Raw genomic sequence first — 12,849 nt, 5'->3', positions numbered from 1 at the left:
TGGAGAAGGACATCATGCTTGGTAGAGGGTCAGCGAAAAAGGGGAAGACCCTCAACAAGACGGATTGACACAGTGGCTCCAAGAATGGGCTCAAGCATAACAATTGTGAGGATGGCGCAGGATCGGGCAATGTTTCCTTCCGTTGTACATAGGGTTGCTGTGAGTCAGAACCAACTTGATGGCACCTAACGACAACATAAGGCTTTAAAGAAAAATGTGCCAGGCATTATGTCAGAAGCAGGGAATAAACAGTGTGTGTGTGTGTGTGTTTTTTAAAGGTACTTGCCCTAAAACTGAGTGGGTGAGGCAGATGAGTAAATCGCACAATATCCAAACTGCACTCTGAACTCAAGCAGCATAGATGCCACTGAGCTGATTAGTTAGTTACAACAAGAGGTGCTGGCCAGTAGAAGAGAAGAGGAAGAGGCAGTCCAGCCACAGGATACAGCTCATGCTAAAGTGTGGGGTTATGAGAGAGGACACATCCAGAAGCTGCAGGCGTGTGGTAGGGTAAGAGGAGGGGTTCTTAGATGAGGCTAATGTAGAGGGCTCTGCAGGGCCCACATCAGGTAAGCTCTAAAACAAGAGGCCTGATTATTCTCCTCCATGAAAAAAAAAATTTTTTTTTTTTTTTTTATGACCTAGGGTCCTGTCTCACAAACTCCAGAGTTTGTCAGGTTGAAATGTCCCCTCCTCTCCAGGGCACACTGAGTTAAGTACAGCTGTTTGTCAAAAGGCCAAAAATCTCAAACTGTGCAACTTGCTGGCTTGTCACTTTTTTTCTGGCTGGCTGAGTGAAGTCATTTTTCACCACCAAAAAGCCCCAAAACCAAACCCATTGCCGTGGAGTTGATTCCAACTCATAATAACCCTATAGGACAGAGTAGAATTGCCCACAGATTTTCCAAGGAGCGCCTGGTGGATTCGAACTGCCGACCTTTTGTTTAGCAGCTGTAGCTCTTAACCACTACAGCCACCACGATTTCCATTTTTAACCCACTGACCCACAAATCACCTCCAAGTTTCCATTCTGTCCTGTGCTGTAACCTAGGAAAGAAACTCAACCTTTACAAAGACAACTTGATAACAAAGTTTTCTCAACTGGGACACTTAATCTTTCAGGTACTTTCTGGTAGCTAGCCTCTGGCCGGAGGGCAGATTGTGGCCACCACCTTCTTTTTTGTATCTTCTATTTTCTCTTATAGTTAAAAAGTCCTTCGTTGTGGTTAGGTGCCATCCAGTCAGTTCCTACTCATAGCTACCCTATGTACAATAGAACAAAACACTGCCGGGTTCTGTGCCATCCTCACGATCCTTTTGTTCAAGCCCATTGTTACAGTCACTGTGTCAATTCGCCTGGTTGAGGGTCTTTCTCTTTTTCACTGATCCTCTACCAAACATGATGTCCTTCTCCAGGGACAGGTTCCTCCTGATAACACGTTCAAATAAGGAGCATTCTGGCTGTACCTCTTCCAAGACAGACTTGTTCGGTCTTCTCAGTCCATGGTATATTCAATATTCATTAACAACACCGTAATAAAGGCAACAATTCTTCTTCAGTCTTTCTTATTCATCATCCAGCTTTCACATGCATATGAGATGGCTGAAAATACCATGGCTTGGGTCAGGTGCACCTTGGTCCTTAAAGTGACATCTTTGCTTTTGAACATTTTAAAGAGGTCTTTTGTGGCAGATTTGCCCAATGCAATACATCATTTGATTTCTTGACTGCTGCTTCCATGGACGTTGATTGTGGATCCACGCTCTTTAGTTACTTAAAGGCAACATTTTAACATCAGAAGCAATAAGTCAGAGGATTTAGCTCAAGGACGGCACGCTTTCGGCCTCTGTATTACATTATCATTACCAGGTTTAAGTGGTAACTCAGACCCAGTTGCTGACCCTCAACTCTTGGGAAAACAGTAAAGTTCTGGTAAAAGTTGAGGGGTTCATTGCCGTTAAGGCCAGCGGGGAGTAAAAACGAAAATTCAACCAACCGAAACAAAACCAGAAGCTCCATGATTTTCTGTTCTTTGTCTTCTTGCAATCTGTTATGGGTGGTGTCTCGCAAATTGCAAACTAAGCGCCCGCTGGAGCCCGGAGGCCAGGGAGCGCCGGGTGCGGCCCTGTGCCCAGCGCGGCGGCGCGCACACCCCTTTTCTGCAGACTCACAGGTTTTCAGGCCCCGCCTCCTCAGGGCCCAGCAGATCGCCGCCGCCGCCTGTAAGGCTCGGAGCCCGGGCACTCCGCGCCCGGCCCCTCGCACCTCGGCCCAGGCCCGCCCGAGTGCGGCGGCGGCGCGGTTGACACGCGGGCCGTGGCCGAGACGCGGAGAGCGGGGGGGCGGGGCGGCCCTGCCCGGGCGGAGCGGCGGCCGCGGCCGTGGGCCCGCCCCCCACCCGTCCCCTGGCCCGCCCACCGCCGGCCGGCTCGTGCGGCCATGGAGGTCTACATCCCGTCCTTTCGCTACGAGGAGAGTGACCTGGAGCGGGGATACACGGTAGGCGCGGCCTGTGGCGCCACGAGGCCCCGAGGGCCGGTCCCCGGCTGCTACGCCCCGAGGGGCCCCCGCGCGCCCCCGCCCCTGCGCTGGGACGCCCCTCACTCCGCTCCCCTCCCCCGACCCAGAGGACTGGCTGCGCCTAGGCGCGGTTGTCAAGGAAACGCGCGCCCCCTCCCTGGCCCGGCGGCTGCGGGCGCCCGGACCTGGAGCGGCTGCGGGCTGCCCCTCCTCGCCCCCGGGCTGGGCCTTTCCCTTCTGCCCTTCCCCGGCCCCGTCCAGGCCTCGGGACTGGAGCGCCGGGAGCCGAGTCCCTGGACTCGGCGCTCGGTCTCTCCGCGCCGCCCGCCCTCTGGAGCCAGGATGGGCTGCGTTCGTTTCTGGCGCAGCTGCTGCCCCTGCCCAGCCAGAAAGAAGTGGCCTCCCGGCAGGTTCACGTCGGCTTCCAAGTTCCGTAGCATTCATACAGATGGAAAATATGTTAATTTTAAAAAATGAGCATTGGTAGCTGCTTTTTAGCCAAAGTAAACGAGTGTGTTCGTTTTAGATGGGTTCCAAAGTTTTTTTTATTTTTTTCTAGTTCTGCAGTGTTACTAGATGGCAAAATCAGGTATTTGTTAAGCACCTGTTCCATACCAAAGCCTGTGGTCACCAAGAAATGTAAAACAGGGTCACTGCTTTCAAAGAATGGAAGTGGCGGGGAGGGCGGAGACTCGGGCCTGGGACCTTTGGGTCACAAGTTTAGTAGATAGAGTTGTAGAAGCAGGATTTCCCAGAGAATTTAAACATATTTGTATAGGGTCGCTATGAGTCGAAATCGACTGGACGGCAATGGGTTTGGTTTTTTTGGCTTATCTAGATAGTCATTGCTAGAGAGAGAAATGCCTCAAGCTGAGTAGACCTTGGAAGAATTTATTTCCAGTTGTTAAAGAACAGGTAGAGTTTGGGAAGGATTGCACAGGCCAGTCTGAAAGGATTATTGTATTCACTGCTGATCCACATACATGTTAAACACAGTTACATTAATTTGGCAGGGAAGTATTTAATCTCTCTCCTCTCCTCTAAATATTATTAGTATTTGGTAATGATCTGGATCTTTGGGTTTTCATAATGATGACTAATCATCAATTCAAAGGAAGATTTAGAATTAACAGTGATTTAAAAAAAAAATCCAAGAAGTGTGTGGGTTGTTGGAATCAAGTGGACTGCTGGATCCAAGTGTCCCAAAAAAGGAACTCAAAGTGCCTTTCTTCAGGAGGAAACTGCAACCAGGAGGGGACTGAGCTCAAAAGTGGCACTTATTTATATTCATAATCCTTTGCAGTGCCTTAAAGGAGCCCTGGTGGCACAAGGGTTAAGTGTTCAACTGCTTACTGAAAGGTTGGCAGTTCCAACCCACCCAGTGACTCTGGGAGAAAGACTTGGTGATCGGCTTCAGTAAAGATTAACCCACCCACCCAGTGCTACAGCCAAGAAAACCCAGTGGGCCAGTTCTACTCTGTCACATGGGGTTGCTGCGAGTGCACCTAGCAAAGACAACAACAATCAGTGCACTAATGTATGGTTAAACATTATCTTCTTAAAAAAATTTTTTTTCAACTTGAACCTGATCAAGGTTTTTCCTTAGAAGTTTTGTCCAAGCCTGTTAGACCTAAGACCTTGACTGGCTTTCATCCAGGTGTCTCGTCTCTCCCATCAGCATCTCTGCAGTCCTGGAGGGCTATCTTTGGGACCTTCCTCTAGGATCTGAAGATAAAAAGGTCCTTTGTTAGGAGCATTGGTCTTCAGAGAAAAGAAAAAGGTGATCTCAGTAATCCAAGCTGAAAGTTAATTACCTGCAGAAATAATCACTTTGAAGTAGACACCTATCTGCAGGGAACTCTGGTGGTGTAGTCCTTAAGTGCTATGAGTTGGAATCGACTCGACGGCAGTGGATTTGGTTTTGGTTTGGTGTCAGTATGGATAGGTGTGCTGCCTTTCCCTAATTACTAGCAAAGGGATGTTCCACACTATGGATGAACCATAATTTAGTTACTGAGATCCTGTCGATGGCCGTTGACAATTGTAATTTTTGGTAACTGTATCTAATGTTGAAATAGACATTCTTATACATGCATGTTTATACCTGCTACTAGGATGTCTGTAGGGTGTTAACTGGAAGTGGTACTGCCGGTTCTTTAAACATTTTGATAGGTATTGCTCAGTTGCTCTTCAAAAAGTTCATACTAATTTATGCTCAATGTCAAGAGTAAATTACCTTTACAGAGTGATTTTTTGACGTTTTAACTTTTAAGCATTTACTGTGCGCCTGCACTGTGTTGGGTGTGAAATTGAGAGATGAGAGGATATCGCTTTTGTCCTTCGAGGTTCTCAGCCTGGCCAGGAGGGGTGTGGAGCAAGGTAGGGAAGGAATAGGGTGCCCTGATAGGAGCCCTGGACCCTGGGGGCTTGAGGGAAGGAGGAGTCAGTTCCGCTTGGCTTTAGGGAGGCATGAGTGATGGGGTGGTAGAGGTTCTTAGGAAGGCTGACTTTTGATATCTGATTTAGATGTTTGGCTGGGATTGTGCATTCTAGAAAGAGGAAATGCAGGGGAAAGGCATTTTAAATGCCTAGAACCACTACAAAAAAGAGGGGGCACTTCTCAATCAGTTTAGTTTACGATGGAGTATGGCACATCCCTGTCATGAAGAAAGGGGAATACTTTGTAACAAAATACAGATGAGCTCATAAGTTCTCTCCTGGGGAGGTTATGAGGCCAGGGACAGTATCCATCGCCATTGCTGTAGCCTAGTCAGGAGCTGTCATACAGTAAGAATTCAGCACATTTGTTGAATAAATAATGAGTGAGTGAATTTTCAGATAAACAAAAGAAAAACCTAAACCCATTGCCACTGAGTCAGTTCTGACTCACAGTGACACTGTCGAATAGGAGGAGAAAAACAGCTGAAAAGCAGAGATCCTGAAGCATGAAACAGAGCAGTGGGCTGGGTGGGTTGGGGGTATAGACTGGAGTTTAGAGTAAGTAGCGGGGATTGAACGAGCCTTGGTGGTGTAGTGGTTAAGCGTTTGGCTGCTAATCAAAAGGTTTGAACCCACCAGCAGCTCCACTGGTAAAAGACGTGGCGGTTTGTTTCCGTAAAGATTACAGTTTAGGAAACCCTATGGGGCAGTTCTACTCTGTCCTATAGGATTTTTTTGGGGGGGTGGGGGGGTGGGGGGGTTTAGCAGGGATTGTGCAGAGTGATACTAGGAAGAGAAGAGGTGGGCAGAGACCAGCTTATAGCCTTGAGAGCCATAGAAGGGAGTATAAACTTTAACCTTAAACAGTGGGAAGTCACGAGAAAGTTTTTAAGGAAGGAAGTAACATGATTGCTTTGCATTTTAGAAGGATGCATCTTGGAGCATTACTCAGTTAAGAGACACTTGGCTAGGAAGAAGAGGATGAGGGCCTGAACTAAGGCACTAGTCTTAGACATGAAAACAATCTCCAGGGCCTGATGGGAGGTGGCCAGGATGACTCCTGTGGATATGGGTGCCAGGAACCAAATTAGAACTGGAGCAGGTTTCAGCACGAGAAATTTCACTGTGGGACCTCTTGGATTTTCAGTGATGGGTGTAGCACTTAATTGTGGAGTTCAGGGTAGATAGAAGTTTGGGCTAGAAACAGGGCTCTAAGAGCCATTAGCATAAAAGACAAAAAAGCATGAACACTGATGCCATTCCCCAGGAAGAGCGTGCCAAGTGAGGAATAAGGGAGAGAGTTGAGAGTAAAGACCTAGAACTTGGTTGAGCAAAGAAGTCCCAGCAGAGCATTGAGAGGGAGAAGAAAAACCAGGGATGTCAAAGCTGAAAGAGATGCTTCTAAAGAAGGAATGAGCCAGAGGCTGCTCAGTGGTTGGTTGTGAGGTGGACATGGAGAACAGCCCATTAGATCTGTCAGCAGGTTCTGGGTCTGGAGGGGTGTTGGCTGAAGCCTGATTGCAGTAGGTAAAGGGTGAGCAAAAGGCAAGGAAATTGAACTATAATCCATCCTACTTTCAGTATAAAAACAAAAAAACCCCAAACCCGTTGCCATCGAGTCAATTCTGACTCATAGTGATCCTATAGGACAGAGTAGAACTGCCCCATAGGGTTTCCAAGGAGCAGCTGGTGGAGTCAGACTGATCTCTTGGTTAGCAGCAGCCACAACCCTTAGCCACTGCGTCACCAGGGCTCCACTTTCAGTATACACGTATGTATATGTATATATATGTGTGTGTATGGTATTATTTATTTTTAGATACATCGTTGGTAAAAACAACAAAACTAGAGTTATTACTTAGATAACAACACAAAAGTTTGAATATATATTAGACTTCAGTTTTCACTGCTGTAAAAATTGAGCCATTGAATTAGTTTCTCAAGTCGAATTTTAACATTATGTCTGTGAATGGGTGTGTTTTGCTTATACAAATATATGTTTTTCTTGGATCTGGAATCTATCACTATTTTATCTGATACACACTTAGAAATGTATCATGCTTTTCAGTACGTGATCATACGTGATTATAATACTGTGATATATGCAGGAATTATTGTTTTAAATTTTTATAGATTAAAATACAAAAATAGAACAATATAATGAACCACCATTTTCCCATCACTCACCTTCAGTATTTTACATTTCTTGTTTCATTCACCATCTCACACTACCTCCCATCTCCCCTTCCCCCCACCGCCCCCAGAGTATTTTAAAGCAAATTCAAGACATAATTTCATCTGTAAATGTCTCAGTGTGACTATCTGACAGATAAAGACGTTGCTTTATATAACCAAAACGGAAATACTGCCACAGAATTAACAATAGTTTGTTAGTATCATCTAAAGCCAGTTGTTGTGATTGTTTTTCACACAACCACAATGTAAATATTGCCTCTGAATTAACAGTGATTTGCAGGAATCGTTGTCATTTTATATTTTCAAGAACTGAGGCTCTGAGAGATTGACTGAGGGAGCCTGGCCACCTGAGAGTTGCTCTCTTCTCTTTGTTTGCTTTCCTCCTCAAAGTAGCTTCCTACCTGGTGACAAAATGGCTATAGCAGTTGCAGACTTTTTTTTTTTTTTGGTGTACTATAACATCCAGAGGAAGAGAGAGCATTTTTTAAGGGTAAAAGCATTTTTTTCCTCATAAACCCTGAGCAGATACTCCTTCATTCATATCTCATTTAACCCCAAATTACATTCCTGTTTCTCAACCAAACCTGTTGCCAGGGGAATCCTGTGTGCCAACTGGCTAAGGCCAGGGTTACCTGAACCAATCACCATAGTAAGGGGGATATTAACCAGATGGGTGGAAATAATCATGGGGCCTCTCTGGAGCTGGGATGGGATCAGTCCATTACTGCCACCCAACCATGTGGGCACCACAGTAGGAAAAGGGCAGAGGATGTCAGCAAGACCACAGTGTCCACAACAGCCTCTTTCAGTCATCCATTGTAAGCATGGATGGTGAAGGAGGCCTTTGTGTAAGAAAGACATATCTGGCATAGTGCCTTATTCATGGTAAGCTCATAGCATGAGTGCACATTAAATATTTGTGGAATGGTTAAGTCAAGCATGTGTAAGATAGGCTTCTTGCCCTTAAGGACAAGAAATACAATTTGAAAACATTTTTGTATATTGACAAAGTGAGAATGCTACATTCATATAAAAATCAAAGTAGGTATAAGAGAATTGAATTTTGGAAATACGTTGCTCAAAATTTGAGGACAGATGTAAATTTGTTTTCATTGAGCTGGACATGTATTTTAATTTGTTTTTAGGTAGTTGTTTTCTTATATTTTTTTATTAATAAACATTTTATTTTGAAGTAACTTTAAATTTGCAGAAAAGTTGCAAAGTTAGTACAGAGAGTTCCTGTATACTCTTCACCCAGTTCCCCCTGTTGTTAACATCTTACATTACCGTAGCATACCCATTGCTGTGGAGTTGATTCTAACTCATAGCGACCTAGGACAGAGTTGAACTGCCCCTTAGGATTTCCAAGGAGTGGCTGGTGGATTCGAACTGCAGACCTTTTGGTTAGCAGCTGAGCTCTTAACCACCAGGCCACCAGAGCTCCAGCTGTATATTTGGTAGTAAATTTGTCAGAATAAGAAAACAGTGTCGGTATATTACTATTAACTAAACCACAGAGTTTATTTTGATTTCACCAGTTTTTGCGCTAATGTCTGTTTTCTTTTCCAGGATCCAATCTGGAATACCCCTTTGCAGTTGGTTTTGCCTGTGGTGCTTTGTTCTGATACTAAATTAGTTGTCCAAATTTATAGCACACTGTGTCTAAGAAATGAGGAAAGGGTAGATGAATCTGTGCAGATAACATCAAGTTTTGGTTATTTCAGTTGCCTCTTGGGTAATTTTGCCATACAGCAAAAGCTTATTTATCAATATCCCACCAGTTTATGGTGGGAGCTGCAGACTCATACTGTCTGCCTTCAAGTCTTGCCCCCAGTGTTTAACCCAGAGTCTGATTTTGGGCAAGCTACTTTACCTCCGTGTACCTTGTTTTTTTCTCATGGGCAAAAGAGGATAAAACTATGGAGTTGGCTTGAGGATTAAATGAGTAACCCCTGCCAAGTGCCAGAAATAGTGTTTCTATCTAATTATGTTTGTGATTATTATTTTTATTTCCTTTAGGGATTGCCTTGAACCTTTTTTTTTTAATTAAAGAGCTTTAAAGTAAATTGACAATATAAACAAAGCCCAGGAGAATATTTATGTTATATAAAATAAACTTTTTGTAAACACTTTGCAGCACTGGTAGTCCGCCGACTTAAGTCAGGGTTCTTTTCTGATGACTCTGTTTTAAGTTGGTTCTGATGTAAGTCAAATACCTTATTTTTTTTTTCAGTTTTCATTATTGCCTTTTTTCCTCAGTTTACTTTTTTCTAAATTTTATTATTTGTTGTTGTTGAGAATAAACACAGCAAAATATATACCAATTCAAGAGTTTCTACATGTAAAGTTTAGTGACATCGATTATACTCTTTGTGTTTTACAACTGTTCTCACCCTCCTTTTCTGAGTCGTTCCTCCCTCATTAACATAAACTCACTGCCCACTATCTAATCTTTTGAGTTACTGTTGTCAATTTTATCTCATATAGCTCTTAACAGACCTTAATGCTCAAGGCAGAACTTTGCTACTAGTTAAGTTAAACTGTTGTTTGGTTTTAAGATGACTTCGGGGGGTATTTTTGGTTTAAGGTTTAAAGATTATCTCAGGCCAGTAGTTTCAGGGGTTCACCCACCCTCCATGGCTCTAGAAGGTCTGAATCAGGATTCTTCTATGGAATCTTTGATCTAAATGTTCAGTGGTGGTAGCCAGGTATCATTCAGTTCTTCTGATCTCATGGCAAAGGAGGCAATTGTTCATGGAGGCAGTTAGCTACACATTCCATATCCTCCTCCTATCCCTGACTCCTCTTCTTCCTCTGTTGCTGCAGGTGAATAGAGACCAACTGTTTTGCCTTGGATGGCTGCTTGTAAGCTTTTAAGACCCCAGACTGTACGCAGTTAACTGGAATGTCCCATGAAACCATAACCCTAAACCTCCAAACCAAGGAATCTAATCCCCTGTGGTGTTTGGTTGTAAATAACCAGCCTCAGCATCTACTCTTTTTTTAGTTGTTGTAAACATATCTATCACACAACTTTTTCCAGGTATACAGCTTATTAACAGCAATCACAGTAACCGCCAGTGCAACCCTATCCTTAATACAATTTTTCCGTCACCATTAGCCTCCCTTTTCCTCTCTCCTCCCACCCCTGGTAACCATTAATAAACTTTGGTCTCTGTACATTTGCCTTTTCTTGTCTTTTTATATAAGTGATGTCATAAATATTTGTCCTTTTATGAATGGCATATTTCACTCGGCATGATGTCTTCAGTCTCCATCCATACTGTAGCATGTATCAAGTCTTCATTTCTCCTAGTGGCTGAATAATAGTCCACTGTATATATGCACCACATTTTGTTTATCCATTCATCTGTTGATGGGCGTTTAGGTTGTTTCCACCTTTTGGCTATCGTGAATAGTGCTGCAGTAGTGAACATTGGTGTACAAGTCTCTTTGTGAGTCTCTGCTTTCAAGTCTTTTGGTTATATACCTAGAAGTGGAATTGCTGGGTCATATGGTATTTCTAGTTTTAGTTTTTTGTGAAACTGCCACACTGTTTTTCACAACAGCTGTACCATTTTGCATTCCTGCTACAGTGGATAAGAGTTCCAATTTATGCAGATCCTCGCCACCAGTTATTTTCTGTATTTGTTTTTTGTCTTAGCCATCCTAGTGGGAGTGAAATGTTATCTCATTGTGGTTTTGATTTCCATCTCTTTGAAGGCTAATGATGCTGTGAATCTTTTCATGTGTCTGGTAGGCATTTAAATGTCCTCTTTGGTGAAATGCCTATTCAGGTCCTTTGCCCATTATTGTGGCTTTGATTTGCATTTCCCTAATGATGTGAGTCCCCTCAAAGGCAACCATCACTACCAAAAACAATGACATCTTATCACATGTTTATAGGCCATTTTTATATTATATTTGGAAAAATGTCTATATAAGTCCTTTACCCATTTTTTAAATTGGGTTGATTTTTTTGTTGTTGAATTGTAAGAGTTGTTTATATATTCTGCACATTAAACCCTTATAGTTCCCAAGTATTTTCTCTCATCTGCCATGTATCCTTACTTTCTTGATAAAGTCCTTTGATGCACAAAAATTTTTAGTTTTGATGAAGTCCAGTTTATCTATTTTTTTTCTTTTGTTGCTCATGCTTTGGTGCCATATGTAAGAATCCATTGTTAAAATCAAGGTTTTGAAGATTTTCCTACCCCTGTTGGAGCCCTGGAAAACCTGGTGATATAGTGGTTAAGAGCCACGGCTGCTTACCAAAAGGTTGGCAGTTTGATTCCACCAGGCACTCCTTGGAAGCCATGTGGGGCAGTTCTATCCTGTTCTATAGGGTCTCTGAGAGTCGGAATCCACTCGATGGCAACGGGTTTTTTTTTTTTCATAGGAGCCCTGGTGGCATAGTGGTTAAGAGCTCAGGTGCTAACCAAAAGGTCTGCAGTTCGAATCACTAGCCGCTCCTTGGAAACTCTATGGGGCAGTTCTACTCTGCCCTGTAGGGTCTCTGTGAGTCAGAATCAGCTTGACGGCAATGGGTTTTTTTTGTTTTGTCTTGTTTATGTATTCTTTTAAGAATTTTTTAGTTTTAATATTTATATTAGGTCACTGATGCAGTATGAGTTAATTTTTGTGTATGGTTTGAGGTACGGGTCCTGCTTCATTCTTTTGCATGTGGAAATTCAGTTGTCCCAGTAACATTTATTGAAGAGACTCTTCTTTCTCCATTGAATGGACTTGGCATCCTTGTCGAAAATCAGTTGGTCATAGATGTATGGGCTTATTTCTGAACTTTTAATTCTATTCCATTGGTCTGTACATCTATCCTTATATCAGTACCATACTGTTTTGATTATTGTATATTTATAAGAAACCAAACCAAACCTGCTGCTATCTAGTCGATTCCAACTCGAAACTGGGAAGTGTTAGTTCACCTACTTTGTTGTTTTTCAAGATTGCTTTGGCTATTCAGGGCCCCTTGCAGTTTAATATGAATTTGAAGAACAGCTTTTTCGTTTCTGCAAAAAAGCTGTTGGAATTTAGATAGGGTTTGTGTTTGAGTCTGTTGATTGCCTTGTGTAGTACCAATATCTTCGCAATATTAAGTTTTCCAGTACACGGACCCAGGATGCCTTTGCATGTATTTAGTTCTTCTATAATTTCTTTCAGCAATTTTTTAAAAATAGTTTTCGGTGTACGAGTCTTTTACCTCCCTGGTTAAATTTACTTCTAGGTATTTTATTCTTTTAGAAGCTATTGTAATCAGTTTTCTTTGATTTCCTTTTCAGATTGTTCATTAAAACCAAACTCATTGCTGTCAAGTTGATTCGGACTCATACTAACCCTATAGGACAGGGCAGAACTGCCCCCACAGGATTTCTAAGGCTGCAAATTTTTACGGAAGCAGACTGCTGCATCTTACTCCTCTAGAGCAGATGTTGGGTTCGAATCGCCAACCTGTCAGTTAAAAGCTGAGCACTTAACCATTGAACCACCAGGGCTCCTTAGGTTGTTCATGACTAGTGTATATAAACATAACTGATTTTTGTGTGTTGATCTTGTACCCTGCCCCTTAGCTGAATTCAATTATTAGCTGTAATAGCTTTCTTGTGGATGCTTTGGTATCTTCTGCATACAGGATCATGTTGTCTGCAAACAGAGAAATCATGTTGCTCTGGCTAGAA

At 43.1% G+C, this 12,849-nt stretch overlaps 1 protein-coding gene across 5 annotated transcripts in view; it reads left to right on the top strand.

The window, feature by feature from the left end:
- The first annotated feature begins 2,394 nt into the window (after nucleotides 1-2,394).
- Nucleotides 2,395-12,849, top strand: part of SNX24 (sorting nexin 24) — a 192,696-nt gene continuing 182,241 nt past the window's right edge. For 3 of the 5 annotated variants that reach the window (XM_064275901.1, XM_064275891.1, XM_064275910.1), the window contains exon 1: nucleotides 2,395-2,500. In XM_064275901.1, the coding sequence (XP_064131971.1) occupies nucleotides 2,441-2,500 (60 nt within the window). In that variant the 5' untranslated portion in view covers nucleotides 2,395-2,440. The remainder of the gene's footprint in view (nucleotides 2,501-12,849) is intronic. The other 2 variants (XM_064275903.1, XM_064275885.1) reach the window with 1 other exon arrangement.

The sequence above is a fragment of the Loxodonta africana genome, chromosome 2 (genome assembly GCF_030014295.1).
Source record: "Loxodonta africana isolate mLoxAfr1 chromosome 2, mLoxAfr1.hap2, whole genome shotgun sequence".
Classification (NCBI taxonomy): Eukaryota; Metazoa; Chordata; class Mammalia; order Proboscidea; family Elephantidae; genus Loxodonta; species Loxodonta africana.
Note: the sequence above shows the minus strand (reverse complement) of the source record. Positions and strands in the feature narration are given on the sequence as shown.